The sequence below is a fragment of the Camellia sinensis genome, chromosome 9, assembly GCF_055761805.1.
Source record: "Camellia sinensis isolate YWXY chromosome 9, ASM5576180v1, whole genome shotgun sequence".
NCBI classification, from domain to species: domain Eukaryota; kingdom Viridiplantae; phylum Streptophyta; class Magnoliopsida; order Ericales; family Theaceae; genus Camellia; species Camellia sinensis.
Genome location: NC_138969.1, coordinates 117,548,908 through 117,567,556, shown reverse-complemented (window position 1 = coordinate 117,567,556; position 18,649 = coordinate 117,548,908). Strand labels below are relative to the sequence as shown.

Here is an 18,649-nt window from a genome sequence, read left to right as displayed (position 1 = left end):
TGAGTCAATTAAAATTGCACTTTATTGGAATTACTCTCCTATCAGTTGAAAAAGAAAAAAAAGAAAAAAGAAAATAAAGAAAAAGAAAGAAAGAAAAACTTGGCAAAACACTTCACATAGCCGAAACAGAAAGAATATCCAATAAGTCATCCCCTTCCAAAAAATTCGCTTACCTATCAACTTTATGCTGAGAATGTTGATTCATATATTAAAATGCAATTCAATGAAAATTTTTTAGATAAAGCAGAACTTATTCAAACTTTTCCCAAATAAATACTCCTTTCTTGTTTTGTTTTTTTTTGGTCAAGCATGACTCCTAATTTGAAGAGTAGCATCTATTACATATTCATCTCACGCATGCAGTTTCTTTCATGTCCATTTTCTATTAAATTAAATATAATGATAAATAAAATGGAAGACGAGGTCAAGTTCATTTCTCCACATATAAATGCTACACTAATATCAAATGTACACCAACAAACTGTGGAAGCAAGCAATCTTAAAAAATAATCTAACAAAAATGAAGAACCAATCTTCCAATAAATTTTGGCTTCTCGTCCTCCTCATTCTTTATCTCTCAGCCTCTTCGTCATCATCTGCACAACACTATGAGCAGCCTCAACAACGTCAGGTTTTGCCTCAACTTCTTCATTTGTCCTTTATCTGCTCTCTATTCCATGATTTTTACTATGAACTATCATGATAAATATGTATTTGACAGGTCTATATTGTGTACTTTGGAGAACACAGTGGAGAGAAAACGACTCATGAAATTGAAGACGATCATCACTCGTATCTGTTCTCTGTTAAGGGTTCCAAAGAAGAAGCTAAGGCCTCTCTTATTTACAGCTACAAGAATGTCATCAATGGCTTCTCGGCATTACTCACACAGGATGAAGCTTTCAAATTATCAGGTAAATGTTTTTGCATTAAAAAAATTAGAATTTGCAAACATAATGTACATCAATAGCTTATAATATAAATTGAACGCAACTTCTCTCTTGTCAAATATCGTATTGATTCAATAATAATAACTATATGTGTCTTCAAGAAATATGGTCTATTTTCAGAATTATAATTTTACATTTTTTTAAATAAATATAATAGAATCGCCGGATTATAATTATAGAATTAATAAGAATTGTTTTTTAAATTAATGATCTACACACTATAAGTTAAAGGATGAACAATTCTCATTAATAAAATAAGACTTGTGGTGGACTCATGAGTCCTAACTGGACTAGTCCAGTCCACTAAACATGGCCAAACCTATAAATATTTGTTGGTAGAGGGGTGAATCCAAAAATCATGTCTGGAGGGCCAATGTGATAGAGTAAAAAATAATAATAGAAAGTAATTTCTTACATTAGGGCTGTGAAAAATTTACTTTATGTGGAAAAAAAATTCATTGAACATTTTTTTTTTTCAATTCTTTTCTAAAGTTATGAACTATTAGTGAAGCCACTTTGTTGGTTGACAAAATCTAGTAAATAAAAGTATGTCTTTTTTTTATTTTTAAAATGAAAAATAAAAAGAAGTGACATATACCTATTGTATAAATAAAATTGAATGCATCATATTGATGCTATTAAGTAGTATATGAATAGATAGAGATCATCTCATCATACATTACGAAAAATTAATGAAATATAGAGCTAGTAAAATGATTTTTAAAAACTTAAGAGATAATTCTATTATATATTTTACAAATACATATGAATATAGACCCGTTTGTTTTCAGAGGTAGAATGGAGAATATTGATGGTGAGGGGATTAAGTAAATTTATGTTTGTTTTGATGATAGTTAGTAGTGTGGTGATTGTTAAATTATTTTTATATAAAATAATAAAACAAATAAAAATCATGGTTTTTACTCAACAAAAAACACAATTTATTAAATAACATTATTTCAAAATGTGCTGCTCTACATATATATATATATATATATAAATAAATAAAAAATTGCACTTGATTGGTTGACTGGCCGGTTAAACAGCTAGATGTCAGGTTGGACGTCCAGTAACACCCTAAGATGAATAGACTATTTTTTAATAATATCTCCTCGCCCAAACTCGTAATCCGCTCGCCCAAGACCCTTCATAGTCCGAAAGAACTACGAATCCGGACCTCCATAAATAAAACTAACATGACATCACTGTTAGTCAAGTCCGGACTGCGATAGCAGCAAACAAACGGGGGTAGTAGTGTAATTTTCCTAAACTTGGTAGGTTCGTGGCATCCTAGCTCCACTAGAGGTGCGCCACTGATTCATAAGACATGCATGTTTTAGTTGATATATATTGGTCTTTTAACCTTTTAACTTAGAAGCACCTTAAAATATTAGTAAGAATGAAAATTACTTGTATGTAAGTTGGTTCCCGATAATTCAAAATCAATTGGTTTGTTGCTATAAAATTGTTTTAGTTACTTTTTCTAATTATTTAAAAAAATTTACGATCACCCAATACATACCGCTTAAACTGTGGATACCCTATACCATGTTCGATACCCATCTGTCTTCCTATACCATTACACACAAATTTGGTTCATTTCCTAACATTGGAAGTTGTGGTTCTTGACAGAGATGAAGGGAGTGGTTTCAGTGTTTCGCAGCCACCCAAAAAAGCACAGGCTTCATACCACAAGATCATGGGATTTTATAAGCTTGCTTGAGGCAGGTAATGGAGAGGCCAACCATCCATATCCATATGAAGAACTATTGCATAAAGCCAGTTATGGAAAAGATGTCATCGTCGGAATGATCGATAGTGGTAAGTTAGATATATAAACTATAGTCTTATTCAATGAGTTCAATTAGTATGCAACAATAATAATCACGAACAAACAGAAAGATGACTTTGTAAAAAAAATTAGTATTACTCACCAAAATTTAGTCACCCTAATGTTTACAAATAAATTTGCTGAATGCTTAAACCAAATAATTTATCCAGAATCTATAGTAGGCCACTGCATAACATTGAATTTTATTAGTTAGGTTATTTCTAGTTGGACATGGATTTTTCGAAACCATCTACTAATATCGGCGCAAACACTTAAATCATTTTGTCATTCTTTGATCCAAATGCTCTGAAGTGAGCCAAACTACATGAATTGCCCATGAATTACTTTTATGTTTTTCTATTTTCTCCCCTTCTTTATTCTCTTTCTTTGTTTTTACTATACTAATTTTTAAGAAGGTAATAATATTTACAACATAAGTGTATATCTGGAGAACAAGACTCGAAATCCAGACTTTGTGTCGTAAAGGAGGTCCTTACCACTTCGAATACACCTTTGTCGTTTGCGCAATGCTAACAGAAAATTGATTTGTATTGACGGATTGATCTTCCAGGGCTATACTTATTGTCTTTGTACTATTTAATTTTATATAATTTTTTAATGGTGTAGGTATATGGCCGGAGTCACAAAGTTTCAGCGATGAAGGGATGGAACCAATTCCAAAGTCGTGGAAAGGAAAATGTCAAACTGGTGTTGCTTTCAACCAATCCCATTGTAATAGGTAATTTATTCCTGTTGCAATGGAATCATACCAAGAACGAATTTGAACAACACTTTCACTTGTGTTTTTTTTTTTTTTTTTTTTTAAATTTATTTTTTAATACACACCACTTTTGGAACAGAGGATCTAGTGCTATATTTATAGTGAGAGTATAAGAACAATATGTCAAATTTGATATAAATTTGTACAAATCTGATTTTGTATTTACATAGGAAACATGACAGACCTACCAAACAAAAGTGAATGGCAGGCAAACACGCATACATGGATATTAGTTTGAAAACATCATATGTTAATTAGGAAACTTGTAAATTGTAATTTGTGCAACTACAAGAAGATATAATATTCTTTTTTTTCTACAAAAACTTCAAGAACGAAGTTTAGTAGCATTGTATAAATCTTGGATGCAGCCAACACCCCTACCGGGTAATTATTCCTCAATTATTTATTTATTTTGAGTTTATTAAAATGTGCTTTTACGTTGTAGGAAACTAATTGGGGCTCGATACTACATAAAGAGTTATGAGGCAACATTTGGTCCTCTCAATAATACAGAGGACTACCGGTCACCTAGAGACAAGGACGGCCATGGCACCCACACAACATCCATTGTTGGAGGCCGTAGAGTTATGAATGCTTCTGCCATTGGTGGCTTTGCCTATGGTACTGCCTCTGGTGGGGCCCCACTTGTCCGACTAGCTATATACAAAGCATGTTGGCCATTTCCAGGCCAGCCCAAATCTGACGGAAACGCATGCCTAGAAGATGACATGCTTGCTGCCATTGATGATGCAATTGCCGATGGTGTTCAAGTTCTTAGCATCTCCATTGGAACTAGTCTACCCATTCCATACACACAAGACGGGATTGCAATTGGAGCATTGCACGCTGCGAAGCGAAACATTGTAGTGGCATGTAGTGCTGGCAACTTTGGTACTGTCACTAATGTGGCTCCATGGATCATCACTGTTGCTGCAAGTAGCATTGATCGAGTTTTTCCTTCACCTCTCGTGCTAGGAAATCAAATGAAAATTCAGGTAATACTCTAATTTTACACGCAATATATATATATATATATGAATAATGCTTGGGACCCCTTTTTGGGGGTCACCCCCTCACCTCCTTTGCCACGTGGCGGGTGGTGATTGGAGGAGCAGGAAAAAAAAGAAAAAGAAAAAGAAAATGTAACCAATGAGAGAGAGAGGGGGTCAAAGGGGGTGGGGAGAAAAGGGGGGACAAATCATTGTTGTATATATATATATATATATGACATTGGATCCTCTGCTCCTAAATCATTGCATCGCCTTATCTCAAAGCACTCTCAACCATTACATGTATATGTGAAAATCTCAAGATTATGTAATCCTCAAGGCATAATCAAATGATTGGGATTGTGTTGGGAAAGGAAAATGAGATTTGGGAATCCTCTAAGAGAAAAGATCCTTGATGCCTTCATTTACTAAATGACAAATTAAACCAATAACCTTGAAAAAAACGTGTTTTGTTGCTTTTGTCTGCAATCTTTTAATTTAGTCAAATTGATCCCCAAAATTTACAATAATTTTATCCACAAATTTTCATTTTTCATTTTGCCTTCTTAATAAACAGGGACAGACAGTCACTCCGCTTAAACTAAGAAGGATGCACCAACTAGTTTATGCGCAAGATGCAGAACTCCCAGGAACAACCCTGGATATAACTGGGTACTAAACTTTACCAATCATTCACATTTCTATATTCAATTTTTTGTTTTGTTTTTTTTTTAATATCTCATGACTTGATCTTAAATATTTGATTGGATCTTCTAGACAGTGTCTAAATGAAAGGAAACAATATTGTTTTGTTTCCTAAAAACCCGCAGGGAGGATATAACTTGGAGAGTTTCAGTAAATACCAAGAAAAAGAAAACACTAAAAAATAATTATCAATGATTGTCTGACATCCTTCACCAAAATGATATTATTTTGTTGCCAAATTTGCGAAGCTTTTCTTCTTGTTGAAGAAAACGCTGAGAATTATAGTACAAATTACAGAGTTTGTTTAAAAACGCTAGGAATAATACTTTATTGCCAAATTTCTGGAAATGTTGAAGAAAAAAACTTTAGAAATAGTCTTCTTTGTTGGAGTGACCATTCAAATATTTGATTGAATTTTTCAGAATGTGCCTCCCCGGTACCCTTTCACCAAAGCTTGTAAAAGGAAAGATTGTTGTCTGTCTGGGATTCGATGTCCAGAGTGCTATGGAGGTGAAAAGAGTAGGAGGTGTAGGTATCGTCCTAGTAAACCCCTACGGAATCCTCGGAGCTCAATTACTTACAGGAACAGCAGTAGGACTGAATGACAAAGCTACAATTGTCAATTACACGAGGACTAATGTGAATCCAACGGCAACATTAATCCCAGGAACTACTATTTTGGGTAGTAAACCAGCACCATTCATGGCTCCATTTTCCTCATTGGGTCCAAATGGCCTTGAACCTAATATTATTAAGGTACGTAAGCTGTTATATTTGATTATTAATTTAATGTCACAAAGTCAGGCTTAACCACCATAATTTGCCTCTTCTACCTGTGGGCGCTATGTATTTTTCGAGTCTATAACTAAGAAAATACCACATATACACTTCAATCTATATTTACAAGAGAGAGAAAATCCCTACCTTACACTAGAAGAGAAAGAAATTCCCAAATCCCGACAGTATGTGAATCGAAAATTGACTCCGATGAAGTTGAAGCCCTCAAGGTGCTCTACGATGCTAGTTCTCGAGATTTTGGCAAACTCAAACCCTAGGTAGCTTAGATCGAAGCTTTTTATGGTATTACAAACTATTTTATAGACAAAGAAAGTAGAGAGAGAAGAGAGAAAATCTGAGACAAAGAGAGAAGAAAGCGAGAAAAAAAGAATAAGAAAAACAGACTTGAGTCATTCTCGCCAGGGCAATCAATCGCACTACAAAAGTGATTGATCGTAAAACAAAAGGGAGCGATCACACAATGACTGCTATGCACTGCCCGAAGAATTTAAATTTGGTTCTCAATGAAGCAAATCGATCACTAGTTACTACTCGAAAACTCTAAAAATTTAGTGTGAAGCGATTGCTTTGCGGTCTCTCTCTTTACGTGACTTTGCGATTGCCAGTTACAGCTAAAAACTCAGATAAGAACTCAGATGAAGCGATTGATCACCCTGAGCTGTGATTGACAGGCAACTTAGAAATTTTCCAAATTCTCACAAGTTAAACCTAAACCACTCCAATTCTAAAAAATTCTAAAGTTGGGAATGATAAATTAGGATGACAATAAGGATAATACTAAACTATAGTCTTATGGATCGAATTATCATAAGTGGTAAAAGCGTATATAGGTCAGGCTTAGACCGGGACCGTTACAACAATAATCCCTGATAAGTTAACTGTTAAATCATGTCACTGTGGAAGAGTAATAAATTTTGATCCATGGCTCTATTGGCAGCCTGATATTACTGCTCCGGGACTAAATATTCTAGCGGCTTGGAGTGAAGCAATTTCTCCTACACAACTTGATGTTGATCATCGAGTTGTCAATTATAATTTACTATCTGGAACTTCCATGGCCTGCCCTCATGTGGCAGCAGTATCTGCACTTCTAAAAGCCATACATCCTGATTGGAGTAGCGCCGTTATAAGATCTGCATTGATGACTACTGGTACGTACTCTTCAATATCAATGTACGAATGCAAAATGCACATTCAAGACTTTTAGGGTTTAACATTTCTATTGCTTATTTGTTTTTTACTTTTTGGCAGCGACACTAAATAATAACATGGGTACACCAATAACTGACACTGCTGGAAATCTGGCAACCCCATTCCACTATGGATCAGGCCATTTCCAACCAGCTAATGCAGCAGATCCTGGCCTTGTCTACGATGCCACTTACACAGACTACCTTCTCTTCCTTTGCAGCACCGGTTATCATCTCGATCCATCATTTAAATGTCCAAAACATCCACCTTCACCTAGTAATCTTAATTACCCATCTCTTGCAATAGCTAAACTCAAGAGGACCGTTACTGTGAAGAGGACTGTCACAAATGTTGGTGCAAGCAAGAGTGTATACTCGTTGACCTTCAAACCTCCTATAGGTTTTTGTGTTGAGATCTCTCCAACAATCTTGTCTTTTAGTGAAGTAGGGGAGAAGAGAAACTTCTTCATAACAGTCAAAGAGGAGAGTAGGCCAAAAACAAAGCCTAAGGCAGGCGAGTATGCATTTGGTTGGTACATGTGGAGTGATGGAGTTCATAGAGTAAGGAGTCCCATTGCAGTTTCATCTGCATAAGTTTCATAGGGAAAAAAATAATATAAGAAATTTTAGCCCAAATCCCTTCTTATATTATTTTTCTACTGGAGTCAATTTATGCTATATGTTAGGGTTCTCTTTGATGGAATAAATAGATTATTATCTTGACAAGTCTGTATGTTTTCAACCTAGTTAGGATATACTTATCTTGTAGTGATGCAATCGCTCTCTTGTTTTCAATTTAATAACATAATGGATGTAATTTTATATTTATGTAAATAAAGTCCAGTGTTTTTAGTTTTCATTATTGAATACGCAATTCTAATTCTTGTGATACACTTTGAAATTTTGTGTTAGAATTTTTTATTCATTCACTCGTGAATTTTGAATATACAAAATGAACCCAAATTTAGGAATGAATTAGAACCAAATAGGCCAATCCCAACCCTAAGCTCGTAAAGCCATATTTTTAAGTCCATAGGTACGGGTGCCGTGCCTTTTTCGAATCTAAGGCATTACTTCCCACACTGACTTCTTTTGACCAATAAAGAGTCGCCACTTAATTTTTAAAGGGGAATTAAGAAACCTTTAACAATGAAAACTAAGTTAAGGCCTAGGCCGTCACAACCAAGAAAATTCCGAGTTTGGGAGCTTAGGTAAAAAAGGGGAAGACCATTTTCATGGAGACACCCCATTTTGCCCAATCCGAAAATTGGCCTCTACTCACTTTTTATTTTATGATTTTAGTAGTTAATTATTTCATACAATCCATTTTAAACCCTAAAACCCTTAACTAACCTAAAAATTATGTGATTTGAGTAAAAATGAATATCATCTATTTTAAATTGAATGAATAAAGGCATATATATTTCACAAAAAGAAATTTTTTATTAAAAGTGGATTTTTGATAATCCATGGCCTTAAACGTAAACTAAAATACACAATATTCATCAAAACATACAAAGCACACAATTTTGTACATAAAGAGCTTATAGATTTGCATTATTCAAAAGACAATGCAAATAGTACACACATGCCAAGAAGGTGAAGAAAACTTACCCAGATGCCCACTTATGCTTCTTTCATGCAATACATAAATTAAATATGACCCTATATAGATACAACTAACATACAAGAATGATCCGAGTCCTGGTTTGAGGCTACCAACATGACGATTATGCATAAAATACAACTACCCAAAAAAAAGAAAAAATACTAGAAAATTACATGATGATCAAGCCGGACTATGCCTGATTATTATGCGATTAAATGAAGCCTAAAATATGTTGTTCTAATAAAATAAAGAAAACATGCAAAAGGAGGCAAAAAAGCGAATAAAATGAATAAACTACATGATGAGAGGATGAATTAATATCCTATCATGTTTTGAATACTAAGATAAGAGACTAAAAGGTAATGAAATATAAGAAATAGAAGAGTTTTACTTACTGGTTTATATAAACCTAAGGCACGCAAAGAAAATAGCAAGAAAGCAAAGGTTTTCTTGCTTACAAGCCTCCCTCAAGCTTTGGGTTATGACTTAGTTCAAGTTCTTCAGGCCTTATGATGACTTGCAGAGGCTTAGAGTTGTTGTAGGTAAGGGAATTTCATGGCTAAGGCAAAGAGGAGAAGAAAAAGTGGTGTTTAGCTCTCAAGTGCTCTCAAAATGCCTCAAGTCCTTAACCCCTTGAAAGAGAGGGTAAGGGGCTCTTTCTATAGGGAGAAGAGAAGGTTTTGGAGCCTATTCTAGGGTTCCATTGCTTTGTCCCTCTGCCTCTCACAAAAAAAAAAAAAATGCACCAAGATTGAGTTTTCAAAAATAACTCTATCACGCTTGGATGTGTGCATGCACAGATAAGGTGCACAAACACCCTTTTCCATGGTACACGTGTCATCCCCGCATGCATTCCATGTTCTTAGCTTGCTTGTGGCCCAAGTAAGTCTGAATTTTCTTCTGATCAATGTTTTTGATAAAACCGGTTACTAATTTTGGAAAATACGTTTGATCAAAGCACAATTAGGCTTATCTCTCTTTCTCGGGGTTCAAAAGTTTATTTTTTAGCCAAAAACAGGTTCAGAGATAAAATGGTCATTTTCGCAAGAAGTCAGATTTTGGCCAAAACGAGTTTACACATTAATTTCAAACATCCTTCAACATTCTAAGGATGAAGTAATTTACCATTTTATCATCGGAAGGCTTGCAAGCTCCCAAAGTTTTAGGGTCAATCAAAATGGAGTGTCTATAGTTGCCCTTCTTTGACAGAACTCAAACAATCATGAAGTGAAGGGAAGTGAATATCAAAGATCTGAGACCATCCCGGTTGACATAACCCTAAGGCTTAAGACAGTGCCATACATTCATGCAAGTGATCGAACTCGCAAGTTGCCAACATATCATTGATGCAAGGAATCATGTTAGTGTAGTTCGGGGGCAGTTTTGCAACAATTTATACGTGAGTGAGTGTGTGCAACAAGCACTTAAGCAATCTTCCCAGCATGCATTCTAAGAATAGGAGAGCGGGCGATACCTGCCATATTTGTCGTACCTATGCCAATTTTTTTTCTATTCTTTTCCAGGTTGTGCCAATCCTGGAAATTTTTCCAAGGAGAGCTATTCCAAATAACACACTGCAGTGTGGTTCGAGTGATGCCAATCCATGCTCTTATCAACGAGTCATGGGTTTATTAAAGGCCAAGTGGTGTTGTTCCATGCTTGTATAGATGAGTCGTGGAGGTATTATATGCCAAGTGGTGCTACCACATGCTCATATCAATGAGTCATGGGCTTTAATAAATGGCAAGTGGTGTCATCCCATGATCATATTGACGAGTCATGGGGTTTTAATAGATGACACATGATGCCATTCCGTGCTCTTATTGATGAGTCATGGAGATTTAAATGCCAAGTGGTGTTATCCTATGCTTGTATCGACGAGTCATGGGGTTTAATAAATGCCAAGTGGTGCCATCCCATGCTCGTATCGACGAGTGATAGGGTTTAATAAATACCAATGGTGCCTTTCCATCTCGTATTGACAAGACATGGCGATTTATTAGGTGCCATTCCACACTTGCATCGGCAAGACGTGGGGTTTACTAGGTGCCAAATGGTGTTATCCCATGCTCGTATCAATGAGTCATGGGGTTTATTAGGTGTCATTCCACGCTCGCATCGGCAAGACGTGGGGTTTAATATGTGCCAAGTGGTGCCTTTCCATGCTCGTATGGATGAGACATGGGGGTTTATTAGGTGCCATTCTACACTTGCATCGACAAGACGTGGGGTTTACTGGGTGCCAAGTGGTGCTTTTCCTTGCTCATATCGACGAGACATGAGGGTTTATTAGGTAAAAACCTCTGAAGTATCCATATGAAACAACTGAAACCAATTTTCTATGGTTTAGACCTGAGTATCTGAACAAACTTCACATGTTTGGAATTAAGTATCTGGATAAATATATTTCATTCGGCACTGAGTATCCATATGAAACAACTGGAACCAATTTTCTTGAGGCTTTTCCCAAATTAAGCCAAATTAGCAACTTAATTCCCAAACTAGGCCTAGTTTGGACGGAATTCTCAAACTAGGCTAAAGCGCTATTACAAACCACGTTTTCACTATTTATAGGCCCCTTCCGCGAAAAATTTATGAAATAGTAAAAGCGTGGTTGCAAACCACGCTTTTAAGAAAATTTCATTTATACATAAAACATGGTTAGAAAGCACGCTTTTAACCAAAATTTGTTTTCTAAAAAAAAACATGGTTTCAAACGACGCTTTTACTATGCTTATAAATTTTTTTTTTTTTTTTAAGAAAACGTGGTTCCAAAGCACGCTTTCACTGTGCATATTTGGTTTCTTAAGAAAACGTGATTCACAATCACGCTTTCACTGTTGAAAACAAAAAGCGTGGATTGTAACCACGCTTTTAACAATGTAATATCCGTGCTTAAATGAAAGCGTGGTTCGTAACCACGCTTTTACAACTTATATAAAACCTCGCAAGCCCCCTCATTTGCAATCATGTTTTTTACACTTACGTTTTTTTTTACTATCGCTCTCAGACTCTCGTTCTCCCCTCTGCTCTTCTCTCAGACTCTCGCTCTCGCTCTAGCTCTCTCTCTGCTCTCAGACTCTCTCTCTCTGCTCTCATTCTCTCTCTGCTCTCTCTCTCCGTCCGTGGGTTGCTCTTTCTCGCTGGTATGGCATCTTTCTCTGTCTTATTTGAATTTTATGTGTTTATTGTGTTTGTGAAAATGTGAATATGTGGTTTTGAATTGGTAAAATGTTGTGGTTTTGAATTGTGAAAATTTTCTAGGGTTTTCAATTGAATGTGAAATAATAAATTAGGATTAGGGTTTCAGAAATTAGGGCTTTGAATTTTGAATCGTGTCTATATTTTTTGCATTGTGAATTGTGAATCCTGTTTATATTTTTTGAAATTAGGGTTTAGAATTTTGAATTGTGAATAAACCAACCCATATTTGTTGAATTGGAAATTTTATTTTTTGCTTGTTAATAAAAGGAATTTTTTTTTTAATTAAGAATAAAATTATGAGAAGTGAAATTCATATAATTGAGATTTGGTAATGTCATATTATGAAATTCATATAATTGAGAATTGAGAATTGAAATTCATAATATGAAATTCATATAACCGCTGATGCTTCTAGTTTATGAGAATTGGTAATTGAAATATATTTTTAAAATCATTAAAAATTATTATTTGTCTTAATGATTTATTAAGACAAAAATTTATTATAAATGGAACAATCATTTATTATTATAAGGGAATAATGATTCTAGATGGGAGACTAAAAAATGACCATTTTTATGTCATTCTATCTCATTTCAATGACTAAATAAAACAAAAGGTATAAAATGACTAATTAAGTAATCAATCTTAGAGTTTGATACATTTCTTATACATATTATAATTGTTGTTTTAGATATATTTTATAAATTATATATTTCTATTCGTAAATCAAAACATATCGGATAAATTACACTCACATCTCTTAAGATAATATCTTACAAATTTAACATAATCACACCGACCACTTTAGACTGGGTTGAGTTCCACACAAACTTTGTTCAAAATGTTCACAGACTTGGGCCGAGCTCTTAGACAGGCTAGGCACAATGTTATCATAGGCACTATGAGCTATGCGGAGCTATCTACCTAGGCCAAGTCAGCATAATTAGGATGACCCCCATTATAAACGCAATATCATTCCTTAATTTCGATATTAAACACAGTAATATTAATGGCACAATTTGGAACAATACTCAGTTTCTTCTTTAAATTAACACTTGCTCCCCATTGTAACATTGCTTTAACATCATCCAGGTATTAGATCATCTCTATTAGACTACTTAAATTTTACTTTAAAATATTATTAAAAAATTTATTCTCTATTTTAGAAATGTCTTTTTCATCTATTTTTCTTAACAAATTCTCTATTCTTTCTCTATTCTATTAACAAATTCCTAATTTTTTTTTCTATTCTATTAAAATATTATTTTTAATAATAAATTTAAAAGAAATAAAAATTATAAATGTGTACTGTAGTCCCTAAACAAAACAAAGCAAAATAATAATAACAATAATAAAAATAGAAAAATAGCAAATATTAGTTTAGGATATGATACAAGGGAGCTAGTGAGGTGATATAATGGAACTCCAACTCCATAACATAGATAAGGAAATAATTTAGGGGGATAGATGGGGATGCTCATACCTAACACAAATCCCACCAATTCAAAAATCCAAACCATACTCTCCATACTAGTGGACAATGTAAAAGTACATGGTTGACAGTTTCAATTTCCTTCCTGCAAAAGAGAGACAAAGTGCTAGCATTGTTATCCAACACCCCAATTCTATGTAGAAAATTGATGTTTTTACTCTGCCCCTCCAAGCTAACTAACAAAAAAAAAACTGAATTTTGAGAGGTGCCATATTCTTCCACAACTATTTGGAAAATCAAACCAAACAACTTGTTTTTGTCAAATTTATTTATATTTTTTCCAAAAAATCAAAAAATAATTTAAAAATTCAAACCAAACCGCTATATCATTTATTATTTTTATTATACATTCAATAAAATTAATAATTTTTATAAAAAATATTAACTTTGATATTAGAATAATTTGAAGACATTTCATCATAAAATACTAACATTTAATTTTATAATTTTTTAATAAAAATTAAAAAAAATTTAATGAGCTGAATTTGTAATACATATAATAGCATTATAGTAGAAATTAAAATTTCCTCACAAAACTTAAGAAAATTTGAAAAAGTTTTTGAAATGGGTATTGAACGAAGGGACTCATCGCCACTTCCGCTTTGTGACTGTCCACCACCATTGAAAAGGAAAATCTTAACATTATGTTTTAATAATTTTATTTTGATTTATATAATTAGAAGTCATTATTAATTGCACCGTGCCTTCAGGCACAGGCATACACTAATTATAATATATGCATCAAAAGAGTCTTAAAATATTATAATTAATAGTCCATAGAAATTTCCTAGGTAAGAAGGGAAAAAAAAAATAGTACTTTGATGGGTAAGCCTGTGTTTCATAATACCAAATAATTGCTACGAATGGCCCAATAGATTGAGATGGATAACTGTCCAAAATTTACTACATAGATTTAACCACCAACATAAGCCCATAAGCCAAGGCACAAACCTCTTTTGAGAACATGAAAAAAATTACTTTATTGGTTTATTTTGATTATATTATCTCTCTATTTTTTTAATTTTTTTTTGTATGTTTAAGAAAAAAAAAGAGTAAATAAATTAAATTTTTTTCTTACTTTTTAGAACAAGCCAAAATGAGCTTTTTGTTTGAATTTCATAATAAAGCCTCTATGACCTCTAAAAAGTGGACGAGAGTTACCATTTCACATAGGAAATAACTTTGTCATTATGGTCCCTAATGGCACAAGTTTGAGCAAATCAAATTAACTTATCTTTAATTGTCCATAAATCTGAAGAATTGGATCACCAGTTTTAAAAAATTAAGAACAATATTTGAAACCTCTATTTTATATTGTCCAAATCAATCGATTTATTTTAACTCAATGAAAAAAATAATAATTTCATATAAAACTTACACTATGTTTTAAGATGTTTGTATGACTTGTCCAATTTTGTCCACCATCACTGAATAAAAAGAATACTTGATAGAATAAAGTGTTTTTAAATGTGTGATATATCTGTCTACTTTACCAAAATACTAAAAAATAGGTCAAGATTTATGAAAAGATAACAAAATAAGTGTTTTTTAAATTAGTCTCACTTACATGCGTACGATTAAATCATTGCCTAAATTAACGGTTGTGTAAAGTCATTATTATTTATTTATTTATTTGGAGTGAATGCCTTTTAAAAATTGATCATATCGAGGGAGGGAGGCCCTTGTCGCAATGGTAAGGTTGTTTTATTATGCTGATAATAATATAAAATAAAATAAATCTATTATAATTCGAGTGTTATGGATTCAAATCATAGAAATAATGGGCTTGTTTGGTTTGTTTTTCATAAAAAATTTAGGGAAAATTTCTCTACAAATAAATTTTCAAGAGTAATCAAACCAAACAAATTTTTTTAAAAAAAATCTCAAAATTTTGTTTGGTTACCTACTTTCCAAAATAACTTTCTCTCATACACATCAAATCAATCACTTTTTGTAAAACTCTCTCCCCAAAACAATTTTCCACAACCATTTCTGAAAAAAGGCAAACCAAATAAGTTTTCATACTTTTTATATCAAAAACTACTATATAAACACAAACCAAACACACCGTCTCTAGAAACTGAATAATGCGCATGCATATATCTGATCTTCCTCTAAACTCTGCCCTGACTGTAATCTTTGGAATTGTCCCTTTACAGATCTTGTAAATCAAAATGGGTCACTAGCTAAAAATCTTATAGTTTTGTTATAAACAAACAAAATTGATCATAAAATTGAATACATATATACGCATAAAATTTTATAGAGTTTGTTACTATTTTGAAAAAATTTATCCATCTATATACATTTTGTGTACAGTTCTATAACCATTTTTGTATTCTTAGACTTATTCAAGATCTGAAGTTATTGCTGCTATGTGATTCAAAATTTCTTTTTGTTTCAAATTCAATAAACATTTTTGTATAGGACATCTATACATGTGTATGAATTCCAAAAAAGATCATATGAACAAAGCATATCCAACCTCAAAAAGAATGAGAAAAAAAAAAAGACCAATGACAACAAAGAATTAAGACAAGAAGTATAGTTATTTTGATGTTTTTTATGAATTAAGACAAGAGAGCAATGACAACAAAGAACCTTGACGCAGAAAAGATAAGAGTCTCCACATAGGAAGTAAAAAAAAACTCCACGTAGAGAAGAAATCTTAGCTGTTGTTTTATATGAATAAAAATAAGTGAGAAAAAATGAGAAAATAAACAGTAATAAACAAATTGAGACACAAATAAAAATGTGACAAAATATAAATTGAAGTAATGTTTCACCTCTACAGTTCCTTCTACCCTGGAAAATATAAATTGACAAAAACAAGAGGGCTGATTTTTATAGGAAAATGTCACTTATAGGAAAATATAAATTGTCTTTTGACTCCCACAACTTCCTTCACTAAGTGTCCGCCTGAACAAATTCAAATAACTAACACAAAAATAAAAGCAGGTTAATTTACAAAAATCAAATCAACACTGAAATATTATCAAAACAAAGAAGAACAAACATGGAAAAAGAAAATTTTACATTTACCGTGCACAAGAGCATGATGTTAATCATAATAAATAATGGAAAAAGCAGAACACAGGAGCTCCATAGACAGTTATGTCCAAACAAACCAACATTCTTTGTGTGTTGTAAGCTTTTTTCTTAAAAAGCTAAAAAATCCAAAACATAAGGTTTATTTTAACTCATATTTTAATTAAAAAATGAATAATGATTGTTGAATTACAATTGCTGATTACTTAAATAAAGTTATTGCCTCACAAGTAATTGTAATTGAATGTTTTAAAATTCATATAATTATTTTAGAAGTAAAATTCGATATATGTATATTGTTGATATTTTAATATTTATTGTTTTATTGAAGCAAGTATATGGCAACTGTTGCAATTATCTTTTACTGGAGGGGGGAACATAATTCGGGATCCCGATGAAGGTGTGTCATATGATGCTGAGCCGAAAGAGATATATGGGGTGCAACTTGGCACCATGCTTAGCAATTTGGAGGAGATGTTTATGTCCAAGGTGGCAAGTTACGGGGAAACTGTCCGATTGATCTTCAAATGTAGATATCCTTATCGCCAGTGGCAAGCAACTAGCAAATACAAGATATTACCGATCAATGGCGATGAGGCGTTGAACATCGTATTAAGTATCGATGGAAGTTTCCAACCACCAAATTGTTTGGAAGTGTACATTGATAAAGAGGTTGTACATAATGTCCCGTATATGACACAGATGGATTCTCATCCGTTCACTACATTGCTGACACATGGGATTGACACAACAGCGTTTCAGTCTCCTATGTATGAATCAGATGAATGTTATGCAGTGAGCTACACACAACAGACATTTGAGGGCCGTGGTGTAGAATCAAGTTCACGTGGTGGATATGAGACTGAATTTCACAATAACACAGAAGATGTGCCCACCTACAGCCATCATACCACTCCAGTTGAAGTTGCTGGCAATATGGCTGAAACGGTGAATTATGTGCAGTTTGCTGACAGTGACATGTACGGTCCTGATGTCGCCGTAGAGAATGATGAGAATGAAATGTGCGATGAAGAAAATTTATTAGGCGGATCAGATGATGATGATGAAGAAGATGATGCCGACGCTCCCGTTGACCTTGACAATGCCCCCACTCCACCTAGACCTGAAATCCCTTTCTATGAAAACATTCATATGGGTGGTGATTTTGACATTAATAACCACGATGTTGTTCCCCGTAACCGAATCTGAAACGCTAAAAATCCAGAGTTGGACAAAGGGATGGTTTTCGTTGATAAGAAGCAACTCGTACATGCTGTGAAATTGTACCATGCAACAAATAATCGAGAGTATAAAGTCGTAAACTCCAAGCGAGACGTTTGGGTGTGTGCTTGCAAGCACGATTGCAGATGGTGGTTGCGTGCATCTCTCAGTAGGAAACATGGTCTTTTTGAAATAAAGCAGTATAGGGGTCCTCACCAATGTTTATACCCACGAATGAACAGGGACCACACTAATATTAGCTCCAGTTACATTGCTTTTCATCTTTTGGGACAAGTTGCGGTGAGTATACAAAATAAATGTTTACATATATATACATATTTTTTTGTTTATAGTGTTCACACCAAAATAATCTGACTCATATGTATTGTTGTATGCAGAATGAACCTGATATGCCAATTAAGAATGTCATCGAAGATATCAAAAAGACCATGAACTATAGTATATCATACAAGAAGGCGTGGCATGCAAGGGCAAAGGCAATTAGAATGGTATTCAGGGGTTGGGATGAATCATATAGGCTGTTGCCTAAATTCATGCATGCATTACAAACATCTAATCCTAGCACCATCGTGCAATGGAAGCATAGATATACCGGAGGTACAACCATTATGCCCGTCTTCCACTTTGTTTTCTGGTCTTTCAAACCCGTCATTGATGGATTCAGATATTGTAGGCCTGTTATAACCATAGATGGTACATTCTTATACAGGAAATGCACTGGTGTGTTGCTTGTAACAATGATTGTCACTGCCAATGGCAAAGTATTACCGCTTGCATTTGCTGTTATCGATAGGGAGAGTTTGAAGTCTT

The 18,649-nt window shown here is 33.7% G+C and overlaps 1 protein-coding gene across 1 annotated transcript; it reads left to right on the top strand.

Moving 5' to 3' along the window:
* Nucleotides 1-689: 689 nt before the first annotated feature.
* On the top strand, nt 690-8,100 carry LOC114262385 (subtilisin-like protease SBT5.6). The gene is made up of 8 exons (XM_082887491.1): nt 690-914; nt 2,583-2,771; nt 3,409-3,520; nt 4,008-4,557; nt 5,129-5,223; nt 5,679-6,012; nt 6,992-7,205; nt 7,306-8,100. The coding sequence occupies exons 2-8, from the start codon at nt 2,585-2,587 to the stop codon at nt 7,836-7,838; spliced, it is 2,025 nt and encodes a 674-aa protein (XP_082743617.1). The 5' UTR covers nt 690-914; nt 2,583-2,584; the 3' UTR covers nt 7,839-8,100.
* Nucleotides 8,101-18,649: the final 10,549 nt, after the last annotated feature.

Excerpts from the sequence above, each read along its gene's own strand:
- LOC114262385 (XM_082887491.1), top strand. The coding sequence starts at position 2,585 with ATGAAGGGAGTGGTTTCAGTGTTTCGCAGCCACCCAAAAAAGCACAGG. Across the intron at positions 5,224-5,678 it reads ACAACCCTGGATATAACTGG|AATGTGCCTCCCCGGTACCC; the intron begins GTACTAAACTTT and ends TGAATTTTTCAG. Across the intron at positions 7,206-7,305 it reads ATCTGCATTGATGACTACTG|CGACACTAAATAATAACATG; the intron begins GTACGTACTCTT and ends ACTTTTTGGCAG.